This window comes from Orbicella faveolata, unplaced genomic scaffold (assembly GCF_042242905.1).
Source record: "Orbicella faveolata isolate gen_17 unplaced genomic scaffold, um_ofav_v1 contig_47, whole genome shotgun sequence".
Lineage (NCBI taxonomy): Eukaryota > Metazoa > Cnidaria > Anthozoa > Scleractinia > Merulinidae > Orbicella > Orbicella faveolata.
The window spans coordinates 24,912,136-24,926,444 of record NW_028301577.1 but is presented as its reverse complement, the minus strand read 5'-3'; the positions used below and the strand labels follow the sequence as shown (position 1 = coordinate 24,926,444).

The 14,309-nt window shown below is 40.6% G+C and overlaps 2 protein-coding genes across 4 annotated transcripts; one reads left to right on the top strand and one right to left on the bottom strand.

The window, feature by feature from the left end:
• The first annotated feature begins 454 nt into the window (after positions 1 to 454).
• LOC110051943 (uncharacterized) lies at positions 455 to 9,337 on the top strand. Of its 3 annotated transcripts, none has more exons than XM_089280483.1 (10): positions 455 to 971; positions 3,424 to 3,774; positions 4,702 to 4,782; positions 5,138 to 5,197; positions 5,336 to 5,380; positions 5,664 to 5,702; positions 5,979 to 6,047; positions 6,133 to 6,194; positions 6,509 to 6,608; positions 7,504 to 8,608. In XM_089280483.1, the coding sequence occupies exons 2-10, from the start codon at positions 3,445 to 3,447 to the stop codon at positions 8,143 to 8,145; spliced, it is 1,428 nt and encodes a 475-aa protein (XP_089136609.1). In that variant the 5' UTR covers positions 455 to 971; positions 3,424 to 3,444; the 3' UTR covers positions 8,146 to 8,608. The 3 variants fall into 3 exon arrangements, with proteins under 3 accessions (XP_089136609.1, XP_089136607.1, XP_089136606.1); XM_089280481.1 differs by having other exon boundaries at positions 508 to 971; positions 6,136 to 6,194; positions 8,382 to 9,337; XM_089280480.1 differs by having other exon boundaries at positions 721 to 971; positions 8,382 to 9,337.
• Positions 9,338 to 9,341: 4 nt separating this feature from the next.
• On the bottom strand, positions 9,342 to 14,301 carry LOC110051944 (uridylate-specific endoribonuclease B-like). The gene is made up of 5 exons (XM_020758057.2): positions 14,273 to 14,301; positions 13,087 to 13,280; positions 12,170 to 12,404; positions 10,985 to 11,132; positions 9,342 to 9,736 (listed from the first exon to the last, which is right to left on the bottom strand). The coding sequence occupies exons 1-5, from the start codon at positions 14,284 to 14,286 to the stop codon at positions 9,482 to 9,484; spliced, it is 846 nt and encodes a 281-aa protein (XP_020613716.2). The 5' UTR covers positions 14,287 to 14,301; the 3' UTR covers positions 9,342 to 9,481.
• Positions 14,302 to 14,309: the final 8 nt, after the last annotated feature.

Below are 14,309 nucleotides of genomic sequence, written 5' to 3'. Positions count from 1 at the left end.
TAACCGCACAGGCCTAAATCTTGGCGAGGTTGTTTATATATCAATCATCTATCATATCCCAGCTTCTTGACTTAATTTATTGAATGGTTGCGATTTTTATTTTCGATGGTGTGACAGTGTCCCTTCGTGTGAAGCCATTTTTGTCAAAAAAAATCTAGTCGTGGCCACTTGTCCCACCAATTCAACCCGATTTCAACTGAAAGGGACTTGTCCCCTTGAACCCTTCATGTGAACAATTTTTTAGCGTGTTAAGCCCCCATAATTCCGCACGAACTCTGTTTCGATGTAGAGTGTTTTTTAGTCTCGGGAACTTGCTCCCTAGCAAGAACAACCCCTCATTTTCTCTTGGTCAGGGGTGGTGTTGGTAATAGGGGTGAAAGCAGGGGTGGGGTTGAGGTTTTGGTTAGGGTGGGTATGATAAAAGAGTGAATAATAATAGTTAGATTAATTAAGCGGAATTTCTTCGGAATGTAACATCAGAACGAGCAACATTTCACAAGAAGACTCTTTAGCCTATTCAACTCGTTTATTTATTTATTTTCATTTATTCCACTTCATTCTTTCGTTGACAGCCATACCAAATAGCGTGCCTCGTTTTAATTAGTGCCCTAACACTTGCAAAAACCAACCCCTTCCCCCATCTACATCCTGGACTCTCTGCCTCAAAGAATGAGGTTAAGAAGGAGACTTCCTTCTTCGCCGAGAGGAACCTGGAGACGAATTTGATGTGACACCTGTTGCCCCTGTTGCCACCAGTACTAAACTAGCTTATGCCGCTGTTTATATTTGTGTTGTCTGCCGTCGTATTTGAACGCTAATTACCTCATTGTTATGCGCGAGTTAGGTGATATGATCTCGCTAAACCCTCGAAGAGAGTTTTCAATATTTGGTTATCTGTGGTTGTTAGAATTTTTACTTCTTATTGTTAGTTTTTTTCCCTGATTCGATTCACCCTTGGCAGCATTTTCAAGGTAGGACTAAATAGTTGTATTTTTCCTTCCGCTTTCTTTATAATTATGTTTCATTTGTTCATCGGTTTATGTAGTGAGAGCGAAGGTTATTACATATTCCAGGTGTCCATAGTTTTCTCTTGGTTAGAAAAATCTTAAGGCCGCCGTGGTTCTCGCCCACTACCAACCCAGAGGTAGTTCTTTTATGTGATGAAGCTGTCACCTTTAGTTCTACAGTGACTCATCACTCGTTTCGCGTACACTTTGAAATCTTGACTTGTCTGGTTCACCTGGTTGTATTCAATTAGTTTCATTGCCTTAATTTTACTGAAATCTTTTGTGTGTGATCTAATTTGGATGGGCGACTCCCCAGGACGGACTCTGCACGGATGAAAAAATGCGTCTGGCCTTGATTCAATGTATGATGCGTTACATGATGTACGATATACCTTCCCAGAAAAATACCCTAAGAGTAAGAAGCAAATCGTATTGATGTGCTTTATATAGAGGCCCCAGAAATGGGTTCTTTCAGTAAGTTTTGTATCTAAACATAGCTGATCAGCAGAAGTCAAAGACTTCTGTGATACAGCAATTTACCTGCGGTTTATTTCAACTGAAGTAAAGTAAGTCAAACGGCGAAAAGGAACATGTCATATACATAGAACCCACTTGGGAACTTCTTATTTAAGTGTTTCCATTCTGGAATAATCTTTACCTGTCCATATTTGACGTTTAATTGACGTCTCAGTTACAAACAGTTACGTTTTGTTGGGAAAAAAAATTAAAAAACAAATGACATAAACTGCTGGGAAATTTTTTTCTGAGATCTCCATGCATACAATCTGGTGGTAGATCAAGACATTCTCTATTATACTCTCGTAGCCTGTCAAATATCAATAGTATAAACAGTGATACAGTATAACAAAGAAAATTACAGCTGGTGACCAATTGAAGTTAATGAGTTCAACGAGAGAAGAGAATCGGACTTGAAAGTGATTTTACTTTACTGTTCACTCGTCAAAATAACCATTTGTTAATAGAAGGAAAAAGGCGACGACGCCTGGCAAAATACTTTGTTACTCGGCTTTTTTCATTTTCCCATTAATTGTTTTCCACCTGTTTCCGAATTGACTCTACCCAAAGCGCAATAGGTTTGGAGATGCGTTGGAGTACGTACCTGACCAAAGTTATGGTCCCCTAGCTAATTCAACCAAAATGTGAGATTCCGAAAAAAAGATTGTGCATAGTCGTGGCAACCTAAGCTAAAGCTGTGAGCGATGGTCATCTAATATATAGTGGTCAACGCAACATTATAAGACGTTGTAAGGGATTATTTTCGATCGGTTTTAGGACGGTTCAAAATACTAGAAGGCTCTTGATCCTAATTCCACAGTGTTTTGCTTGCTGTCTGTTCGCTTATTCTGCTTGTCATATTTGTTTGGTTCTTTGAAAGTTACCAGGCACTTATGATTTCGCTCTAGTAATTACGCGCAAAAACGGGATTTTCTCTTGCTTTTCCAGTAATTGTCCAATTCTATAAGTTGGAAAAGCTAGTTAGTATTCTAAATTCTGTTGGAAGTCGTTTTCTAAACGTTTTGCAATGATCAGGGCTGGCCTGGGTTGTTCCAAAGCCGGTTAACATTAACCCAGGATTAATAGTTAACCGAAGTATTAATTTTTCAGTTTTCACTGCTTATGTTTTGTGCAGTTTGAGATTAGTCAAATTCAAAACTGAAAGACAAACAATACAAACAGAAAACTGCAGCGAAAAGCTACAAAACTTAAATCAAAATGCTCGCTAATCCTGGGTTAGCTTAATCAGGCTTTGAACAATCCGACCCAGATTGTAAAATCAACACTCACATTTGACCAATCACAAAACTCGAAGCAAATAACCCAGTGACCAATCACAATTCGAAGCGCAGTAATATGCAATTCGCGTCAAGTCACAAAGCGCGGGAAAGTGGACTTAGTCTATACCAGGTCACGACTGATTTTGGTATTTGGGTTTTTGCCCCAATGCCCCATGTTTTTGTTGCTCTCTCTCTGAGTGTAGAACGCTGCACAGCAATATTACCTATCATAGACCTCGACAAACTTCAAGCTGGAGCAGACAATATCTGTGCGAACAAAACTGGAAGCATCATTATGTGGAGGCGGCGTGGCCGAGTGGTTTAGGGGGTTGGCCGGATTTGAAAATTAAATCTGGAGTTCTACCCACTACCGCTATCTGGATTTGTTCTCGGTAGCCCCGGGTTTAAATAGCCCACTGGTGTAAATAGCCCACTGGTGTAAATAGCCCACTGGTCAGCCTCCCATCAGTTAGGATTCTTAATAGTTTATGTTCTATTTGAAATATTTTTTTTACATAATTACAGCGCCCCCAATTAGCACAACAGTGCCAAATACATTTGACATTTAAATAAAGTTTTTTATTTTAATATTTATTCATTTTCTCTGTTTCTTTCTACAGAACATGCCTCGATCCTTGTAGATGGCTGATGAGGTCTCGTGGCCAATTCCCTCCACCATGAGCTACTCATTCGTCGTGTTTGTTTCGTTGTTTGTATGTTTGGCGCCCCTGCTTGGACCAGTTGAGTCAGGTGGAAAGTTTCTTTTAAAGAAGAATTCCGACGGTACATTCCTCTTAGTACCAGCGCCTGCTAACGCAAGTGTAGAATCCACTGTGGATCTTAAGAACCTTCCCCCCATAGCAGTAGCGGACAGTAGTTCCAGAGAAGCCCCTGGGGTAAATTCGCAGTCACCTCCTGTACCCGCCTCCTCGGTGAATCCCTCGCCCGCTCAAGCCCTTGCCAGTTCACAGGTTTGTAAATTCTGCATGTTAGAGAGGAATAACGCTCACTTAACGACTCCTATTTTCTTCATTCTTTGCTAATAAGAGAAAAAAATTGGATTAAAAAAAATGGATAAAAGGGAAAAATGGATAAAAGTTTAGGCATTTGTAGATATGTACATGTGTGATAAAGAGAATAACGAAGCAAGAGGTAAATTACTTTTAACTTTATAAACAAAATCTGTCCAGTCCTTCCGTATTAAAGTGGTTTTCACATTGTGGGAGGCGCGGTGGCCTCATGGTTAGTGCGCTCGTCTCCGGATCGAGCGGTCCGGGTTCGAGCCCTGGCCGGGGACATTATGTTGTGTTCTTGGGCAAGACACTTTGCTCTCACAGTGCCTCTCTCCACCCAGGTGTATAAATGGGTACCGGCGAACTTAATGCTGGGGGTAACCCTGCGATGGACTAGCATCCCATCCAGGGGGGAGTAGAAATACTCCTAGTCGCTTCATGCTACAGAAACCGGGATAAGCTCCGGCCTGATGGGCCACTTGGCTCGCATGCAGACTTTACCTTTACCTTTATAAACAAAATCTGTCCAGTCCTTCCGTATTAAAGCGGTTTTCACATAACTTGGTTTAGCGAGATCTTTTCAGTGCCAATATACAAAGAATTTGTGGAGTGGTGAAATCGACCGTGCACACTAATAAGAGCCGTGACTGTTCTGCAAATAATGGTAGCGCCTGATTTATTGATCAAAATAATGACATCTGTACCGATTTCTTGCCCACAATACTCAGCACGAGTGTCTCGCTCTCTTTCTGTCGCTTACTACTAAAACAAAATGTTAAAAATCATTTCAACCAAATATACCGTTCAGCAACACGGAATACGGACTAGCTAAGCATTATATCTGTGTGTTTGTAACAGCTAGTTCTTTTCCTTTGTTTTTTCAAGTCCGCGACACAAGCTCCAGTACCTGCAGTTTCACCAGCCGCATGTCCCGGGAACACTCAATGTAAAGTGAAGGTTTCACAGGTTTGTTGCGAACTTGAAAACATGATTGTCTCCTAATCAGTCTCACTTTTAGGTTATTGACTTCCCTTTAATTTAGGAGTACTGAGGGTGGTTCCTGTTCCAGACATCGTTTTCCCTTGAAGAGAAACTGCATGACTCTATGGGACCAGGTTAAGTTCCCTCTAAGTCATTCTTAATTTTCGTAAATATCATTGCATTAGGTGATGGGAATACGGAGCTAATTCCCCGGCTTTGCCGCCCAAGAAGAATTTAATGTAGAAAGGAAGCCACCAAAAGTGCTTTGAGGACTTTGAGGACGTCGAGAAAGATGACTACGTGTGAATGGTTTCTAAAAGTCTTTTTTTGTTTTGTATAGAACATGATGACCCTTGCATTGAAGGGAAAAGATGGAATAAGTGGAAAGCCTGGAGTTAAGGTTTGGCAATCATACAGTTGCATTGCTCTTGAAAATAAATGAAGGAAGGGACGTGGAATGACGAAAGTGTCCTATATATAAAATGGGAGGCTGGGATAATTTATAGTGGCTTATCTGACCATGTGTCTCTGCTCACAGGGGTCTCCAGGACCACCCGGACCTCCAGGAGCCGCGGGGCCTAAGGTGAGCGAGAGAGACGACTTACATAATCAACATAGATAATCAAAGAATGTTTCAAATGATGTTCAGAAAAATTTAAGTGATTTAGAAAGGCCCCCAAGGAAGCTTCTCTGCTCCCTTTATGGCTAAGGAAAAATTGGAAAGCTTAGTTTTAACAACAGGTAGAAATTGGTTACGCTGGAGACGCCGTGAAAAGTAAAACAGTTGATGTGCACAGTGCATGCTTGACACAACTGATACAGACTTATCGAAAGTAATCTGATTTGTTCGTTTCATTGTATTTCAGGGCCCAACCGGAGATCCAGGTGTTTGTCAGCCATCTCCGGTACTGTATTGACTTGAAGTTCTTTTCTTTTTTCTATCATGTGCCATTTAAACAGTTTATACCCTTATTACAGTACTATAAGAGGTTCGTTTATAACTTGATAACATCTGCACAACTTTCCCGCCAATACGCACTGGCGCGCGTCGATCGACTTCACTCTGATTGGACGGACGTGTCTAACGTTGCTACTTGATTGGCTAACATTTCACATAAGAGTTTCTGGGCAAAAATGGTTGTTTTTACTCTCTGAATATTTTTATCATTTTTTTTTTATAGTTTCAGTGTTCTCCCGGGGTTATAGCGACACTTACAGCAAAAATAGTGGAGCTGGAAAAGACCTGCAAGGTAATAAATTTGAATGTACCTGTAAATACCAAGAGCCTACGTAGTAAGTGCGCAAAAAAACTGAAACAACCTTTGTTATATCCAGCAGGGCAATTTTGGTGGCCCTGGAGGTCAACCTGACAAACCAAAGTGCGGCCAGGGAAGGTGGTAGGTTGATGTTCACGCTGTCTGGATTCTTATATTTTGTTACACTAGCTTTAAAGTAACATAAAATTCAGCGATTTAACGGTTCTTTTAAATGTTGTTGACTAAGACCTTTGATACACGTGCAAAAGATACGGTGCAACCTCGAGCAAGGCTCTTTCGACAAGGGAGGCAAAGGAGAGAAGTCTTGGGATCGAGGTTGGATACGCCGATTCTTCGTTATCAGGTGAACTCGTGTTGCTTGGTAAAGAAACGAGTAATGACAGCGGGCTCAGTTTATCACTTAGTAGTCCCCTGTGTGTGTGTTTTTTTCATAGTAAAGACAATCCCGCGGCCAATTGTCAGGAGATATACAAGAAAGATGCTGGTGCTGTGAGTGGTGCGTACTGGATAAAAGGCAAGGGAAAACCATTCCAGGTCAGTATGCTGCCAAACCTCTCACTTCCAAAGTCACTTCCTTTTTTTTTTGGGCGGGGGGTGGGAGCAGGGGGGTCATTCTTATTACCATCATGGTAAAGAAATAAATTCGCAATGTTCACTCTGCCAGAGATGGGGCGCGTGGGTGTTTTACTTTAGACTCGTAGCATTTATAAATACATTTCTCTCGTGTTGGGCGTTTTCGCCCAAACTGCTTGAATATTCCATAATTGGAGTGTTTTTTTTTCTGAGCATTTGAATGTCAAAAAGTACCCTGGGTGATGTTACGCTTGATGATCCCCGTCTCTTATTTTGATTAGAAAACGTCGCCAACCACATCAAACCTCCCGATTCTTCTTCAGCCAATCAGAAGGAAAACCAAACCCAAACGATAACTTGGTTAACGGGTGTCTTCCCCTGCGCTTGGCACGTGTCGCATGTTTTTCTTTGAATTCTGATTGGTTCATTAATTTGTTATGCAGAATCAGTTTTCTATTTAGAAGTATAACTTGAAGCAGATCAGAGTGAGCATGTGACACCAGGTATATATTGAACTTGCACAAAGTGGCGTATATAAGGAAAACCGGAGGAAGAACTACCAGAGACAAATCGCAATCAAATTTGCTAAGTGCCGTGTCGCATTATAGTAATTCAGTGAAGTGTTAAAGGGGTGACTAAAGGATGCGAGAGAAAAGGGTTCGGTCCACTGATGGGGTATCCGGGTGCATCTATGCCGGGAAAATTTTCAAACTGGAGATCCTTGGAAATGGGATTTCAAGTCAGCGTGTTATAATGTCTCTTTTTTTTAATTTAGGGGTTCAGTGGAGCCCCTCCGAGATCCGTCTCAGTGTTGACAATTCAATGTCTGGTTTTGGACACTATATTTGAATTTCAGACACATTGCGAAATTGAACCAATGGTGGCTCGTGGCTGGACGCTCGTCGCTCGGGTCCCGGGCAGTTCAATCGAGTTTTCACCAGTCAGCAATACCTGGGCAACCAATAGCGTCATCAACGACGAATCTGCACCGGACACCAACACACAAAAGGTCATGAAAAACATTGGCTGGGCAGACTTGCCCAGTAACGTACTGCGAGTGTGTTACGATGGTCCGAAGACGCATTGCGCTACCTTCACGCACAACCGTAACATGTCTTTATCAGAACTGTTTAATAATCAGTTTGGGGTGACTGTAGATGAGCGCTACACAATGGAGTCACTATTGCGGGCATTTGGGAAGAGTTGTGATCTGTCACGCATGCGCAAACAGTGGTGTGGTTTGAACACCGCCAGCGTATGCCACCCACAGGACATCAATCCAAATCTGAATCCAACCAATCATATCGCGCGGATTGGTTGCCTAGGTGACCTTTTGAGGACTTGTGGACCGAATGATTACGCCCTTGGTATCGGCGTAACTAGTTGCTATGATGGTTACGGATGCTCTAAAGTCGGACCCATGACACCGAACTTGCATTACGCATGCGTGCCGAGCTATGGCGCTTTCAATCAAACATCGTTCCTCTACGTTCTCTAAACCGCGGATTCCTTTTATGACCTACCATACAACTGGCCAGAATTTCATCGACGTTATGGGTTTGCCCAGTTATTGCTGACGGGATGGAAAATCATCACCATAAAATCTTATTTAATCACAAGCCCAATTAGACCAATTTTTCACACGTGCAGGCCTCGTCAATAGTTAGATGTCTTCATCTAAGTTTAGAACTCTTGTAACCGGGTGAGTAATGAACGCTGTTCATTTGATTGCAGACGCATTGTGAAATGATTCGAGTGGAGCCACGCGGCGATATACTCAATCCAGACAAACCCGCTACGGCGCTGGGGGGCTGGACTCTAGTTGCCCGGATAAATGGTGGCAAAGACGAATTTTCACCCGTCAGTGACAACTGGGCAAATGAAAAAACGTTCAATGATGAAACTTCGCCAGACACAACACAGAAGACATCCATGAAAAACGATGGTTGGTCAACAATAAAGTGTAAAAAAATCTTGGTGTGTTTATCAGGTCCTACAACGAGCTGCGCCCCGTTCACACACAATAAAAACATGCCTCTTGCAGAGTTGTTTAAAACTCAGTTTGGCATTGTCCCCGCTGAGCAATATACCTTCGCTACACTTCTCAAAGCTTTCGGAAAGAGCTGTGATTTGTCCGTTCTTCGTCAAGGCTGGTGCGGTCTCAACTTGGCCAACACTTGCAACCCACAGAAAGACAACCCTAACGTTACCCCTGTTAAGACAACTCATATTGCACGGATAGGGTGTATTGGGGACCAACAAGCCACCTGTTTTCCAGATGATTTTGCTTTCGGAGTAGGAGTCAGTTCTTGTAAGGACGGCTACGGGTGCACGGCTGTCGGAAAATCCAAAAATCTTCATTATCGATGTAATTACGTACATGGAACACTAATGGAAACGGCCTATCTCTATGTTCAGTGAGCGTCATTGGGACGGTAGTCACGCAATACCAGTTATGCTACGGTTGTCACGCAACGCTCGTAATGACATGTGACAGTATATGAAAAACATTATAGAAACCTTCATTAGAAGCTCGATTACAGTTATTGAAATACGTGACTACTCCACTTTTTTTACCCGTGTGTCATCTTGTTTAAAATACTGAACGACAGTTTTTTTTAAAACACAAGAAATACTAGCTTTAAGTCGTTGTGCAACATAAATAAAATTGTCACTTCAAATCAGATAAATATCTTGTAGTTTTGCAATGATTTTAATTTTCTTTTCATCGCACTTCTTATGTAGCATTGTACATAGGTCTAAAAATTGTCAATACATTAGTACAGAAATAGCATTCAAATTTAATTTCAATTGAAAATAGCTTAGCACTAAATTCAGAGGCATTGTGGGAAACAGCTTCCAAGGTACTTCCCCATGTGATGCGTTTTGACTTTGACGTCATAATCATCAAGCTCAACATGGACTTCTTCTCCATCCCCGGCAAGAAAGCACACAGTGTACAACGCCATTTCAAACTCTGGGCTGGTGCCAATGAAACTGCTGCCGATTGGCTTCACGTCGCCCTTCCAGTTAAACTGAATTGTGATCAGCTGATTCATACTCTCTTCTTCACTGCTCACATGTCTCTTCTGTAACGGAAGATATAGACATCAAGCACTTAATGACTGGCCCCAAGGGAAACAGTGAGTTTTGTTCCCCTGAGACCCTCAATGTTCCCCAAAGTGAAGCCAAGGGGACCATTGAGGGTCGAGGGGAAACAAAACTCAATGTTTCCCAAGGGGCCAGTCATTAAGTGTTTTGTTGTACCTCCCTACTCAAAAACTCAAAAATAATAAAAAAAAAACTGTGGAAAAAATGATTTGCTTGCATACGGTGACAGTTCCAGCAGAGCAAGCAGCAGTAAAAGGCATTTAAATTGAAAAAGGCTTGTGCAAGGGAGATGGAGTGAGAGTGTGTAAATGTAAAGCTAAAGCCATTGCACTTGAGCCAATTATTGGCATTTGTTCACTCCTAATATCTTCTAACAGTATAAAAAGCATCAAAGAGGTCTGGACCAATAAGATAAAATATTATTTTAAATACTGTACCATTAAACTAGAGAAAATTAACTGGGTTCACAACACTTTTAGTACAGTATGGGTCCAAATCTACTACTTTAGCATCTTTCTTGTACAATAGGCCACTTTTGATATATTAAAATTTAGCTTAATAGTGAGGCCTAGAGGACACAAACAAAAGATATGAACAATTAACGTGGTCATTTAATTTCCTTTGTTTGTTTCCTCTAAGCCTCGCTGCCAAGCTGAATTCTAATATATCAAAAGTGGTCTATTGGATTTTGTGTACTAAAGGCATATGTGGTCAGGTGTCAATTAGTTAAGAAATAGAAAACATGTACTGTGTTTCTATCGAGTTATAGAAACACGAGTGGAAGTTTGGAAAACGAGAAATGCTGTGGGGGCGAGTGTTTCCACAGCTTTTTTGAGTTCTCGCAAACTTTCATGAGTGCCTTTTCTATAACTTAATAGAAACATGGAGAACATGTTTTCTATTTCTTTTAGAAAACACTGCAACAAAAAATAAAGACAGCTTGTTTACCTTGATCATCAAAATGTAAATTCTCTTAGCTCACGTCATCATTATGTCAACAGCTCGTGCTAGTTCTGTGTTTCCATCGAGTTATAGAAACACAAGTATGTAAAAATCAGTTGACTCTCAACTGAGATGTCAATTGACTGTCAACTGAACCTATGTTGATCAGTCATTGAACGAAAGTGAGATCAGGGGTCGATCAAGGGTATTGATTGACTCTCGACTGCCGATGCCTTTAGTACACATGATCTGTACAATTTACAAAAGCCATTCTCCTGGCTTACCCTTCGACTTGGAAAGAAGCCCTTGTAGTCAACTAGACCTCGCTTTTCTTGTAAATAGAACTGAATCCAGTTGTGAAAACCAATTACCTCTGCCCTATTGCGTGTCTCACCTACAAATACATGTTCAAAGGCAGAGGAGTCCATTTCCCTAAAAAAAAGAAAAGATGTTTTTGCCATCAATTAAACAGGTGTTAAATTTTCTCGCCAATAGTTCTTCAGGATGGTTGTTTCAAATCAGTTCTCACCTACTTAACATACAGTGTATAATAGGGTGGATACATCTGCTTTCTTATTTACTAAATAAGTAATGATTTAAAATAATTCTATTTTAGACTGCAACATTGTATCTTCATTGCATCAGTGTAGGTTGCCAAACTCTACACACACTGCATGCCTACAGACAGACAGTTTTTTTGTTTGCTAGGACTTGGAACTAGTCAGGTCGTGACATCAAGAACAAGAACATAGGTCTACATATCTTTTGTAAATGTTAACAATTTTGAACCAAAATTAGAATTATGCTTGATTGCCTACTTATTTTACTTATTTTGTTTTAATTTCCATTTGTTTGGTTCAAGAAATAAGAACAGCTGTGTTCTTGTTTAGACATCACAACCTGAATAGTCCCAGCTCCTAACCTTCCATGGTTTCTGAAGGCTGCAAAATTTCACATTTTCAGATGACTAAAATGCAGTGAAAAGAAACAATGCTACGCAATTCTTTTTCGATTTCCATATCATGATCTTGTGTAGATTCTATCAAGCAAATAAAAAAATATCTGTCATGGTCACTTTAATCGTAGTGTTCCCATAAATTTACAAATTGTCGTTGGGTTAACATTTTAAAATAATATACCTAGCACGAGAGACAGTGTTTCATCAGGATATCCAAACACCGAGAAGAGAGTTGAAAATATGACGTGCAGCGGAGCATTTTTGACAAAATGTGAGGTGTTTGGATAGCTGATGAAACACTGTCTCGAATGTTTGATATATCTTCTAAATCAAAACAAACACTAAGGAGTAAACAGAGAAGTAAAATCGTCTAAATCTATGCTAATTAATACCGGGAATCCAAGCCTCCTTCATGGTTGTGATTTTCTTTGTTTTAACTCAATGAATTAGTAATGAGTTTGAGAAGGATGGATGAACTTAAGCACAAAAAGATGGGATGAGTATATATCACCTTACTCCACGGGTTCTTCTGTACATGGTAAACCATAACGAGTAAAGTGCTCTCTTGAACTGTGCACGATCACGCGGCATCAGACCTTTGTTGGCCAGGTATTCATGAGCTATCTTCATTGGCTCTGTTTCCATAATGACATCAATGAAAACCTGGTTTTCCCTCACTTCGTGCTGAGTGACAACTTCTCCTTGTCCAGTTTCACTTTCATAGTTGTCTAGCAAAGCTACAAATCCTAAAACAAGTAAAACAGGTGCTATTATGAATCAAGCACACATATAATATTCTGAAAAGGAATTTGCTGAACAGGAAAATATCAAGGATGTGCTTTATAGTTGGCAGATGAGGTGATGGGATGATCTGAGTCAGCACCCTCCTTACAATAAGCACCCTCCCTTGAGCTACCACAAGTGCCTTGGGGACTTAATTGAATGATTGCAGTAAGCCTGAAGAAGAAGGCATATTGCACCACCACATGGTGAATCCAACTTGCCCACAGCAAGGCTGTGGTCTAAGAAAAATTATGAGGAGCCCAAAGGTTCCAGACCATGAAAAGTTTTTGTAGTCACCAAAGGCAAAAAGTTAGTTGCCTGTGGCACCCAGGTGCTTTTAGAGCACAGCCTTGCATGTGAAAGACATCTCTTTTCTTGTATCTTTCTTCAGATGGAATAAATTGTTTTAAGAGGAAGGGTCAGTGAACAATTAAAAGGAAAATAGAGAAATCAAGTATAGGAAGTAAAGAAATCAGCACAATTTATATAGAGATTGAAATTATTGATGCAACAGACAAAATGACAGTTTTGTGAGAAGGTTTGTTGTTTCTTGATTGATGTATGTTATAGGCAAGGAAGCCGAGGGAAGCCAATAAGATTCAAATTTTTGATACAGCACACAAGTTTGCAGTTTGATGCACTTACGTTTGTATGTTGGCCACTGAAAAACTTCTGGGTCAACAAAGCTAAAGAGTGGATCCCTGGCATGATCTTGCCGTGAATGGAACCGTGTCCTGCCTTGCGGATCAATCTTGTAGTGTACTCCTGGCGTGAGGCGGTTTTTATCTGCATCCCACAGGCGATCACACAATGGAGACAACTCGGGATGGGGGTGAAATCTAGGAGGAATATTTTGAAACTACTTTTACATAAGGTAAAGTCTGCAAACGAGCCAAGTGACCCATCAGGACAAAGCTTATCCTGGTTTCTGTAGCATGAAGCAACTAGGAGTATTTCTACTCCCCCATGGATGGGATGCTAGTCCATCGCAGGGTTACCCCCAGCATTTTATTCGCTGGTACCCATTTATACACCTGGCTGGAGGGAGGCATTGTGAGAGTTAAGTGCATTGCCCAAGCACACAACACAATGTTTCCAACCTGGGCTAGATCACTCGATCTGGAAACAAGCACCACATCTTTTCACACTCCTCTTCCATGTACCAATAAAATAATGTCGGGAAGCAGAAAATAACAATAGATCAGACTTAGGAAACTGTTAAAGTTAAAATAAAAAGAAATATATCAAACAAAATCTACATGACTGTATTCTAAACACAATTTACAAGTACAATTTCACTGTCATCGCTGTTTGCCAATTTAAAGTGCCCTGCTTCTGTGATGTGCTGGAAAACTTTAATTTAGTATTAAAGCTTGCCATCCGATTTTGGGCAGCTTAAATTTAATTATGCTCGGTTATGCAAAAAGCCGTGTTATAATTTTACAAAAGATCCCGCAAAAAAAAAAAAAAAAAGAAAAGAAAAAAACAAACAAATAAAAAAAAAATTACAAATAACGTCAAAAGAAAACTGTGTAAGGATCTGTAAGGGCCTATCTGTTTGCAGGCAAAGATTTTCTTTTCTTTTCTCCGTCGCGATTGATATAATTTTGAAACCTTTCCAAAAGATTCGTCGGAAAGATCTGGAAAGTTTGGATTGTACTGAAGACACGTAGACCAGATTCCACCCAAAGCTACACCAAGAATTTTGAAATAGAGATTGCTCTTGACGGGTCACCAGCTTGCATTAACAACTTTAGATTAATCCCCTCTTTAAAAAGTTATAAGCCTCATGAAGAATTCAAGAATTCCAAGCAAACGAACGCGAACTCACCCTTCAGAGGACATGTTGAATGTGCGAGACTAGAAAA

What these genes read in the sequence shown, in the direction of transcription:
- LOC110051943 (XM_089280480.1), top strand. Translation starts at nt 3,445, where the DNA reads ATGGCTGATGAGGTCTCGTGGCCAATTCCCTCCACCATGAGCTACTCA. An exon ending in GTGGAAAGCCTGGAGTTAAG is followed by an intron (nt 5,198 to 5,335) that starts GTTTGGCAATCA and finishes CTCTGCTCACAG; the next exon opens with GGGTCTCCAGGACCACCCGG. An exon ending in GTGTTTGTCAGCCATCTCCG is followed by an intron (nt 5,703 to 5,978) that starts GTACTGTATTGA and finishes TTTTTTTTATAG; the next exon opens with TTTCAGTGTTCTCCCGGGGT.
- LOC110051944 (XM_020758057.2), bottom strand. An exon ending in AGAAGAACCCGTGGAGTAAG is followed by an intron (nt 11,133 to 12,169) that starts GTGATATATACT and finishes TCTTTTTTTTAG; the next exon opens with GGAAATGGACTCCTCTGCCT. An exon ending in GCTTCTTTCCAAGTCGAAGG is followed by an intron (nt 9,737 to 10,984) that starts GTAAGCCAGGAG and finishes CTTCCGTTACAG; the next exon opens with AAGAGACATGTGAGCAGTGA.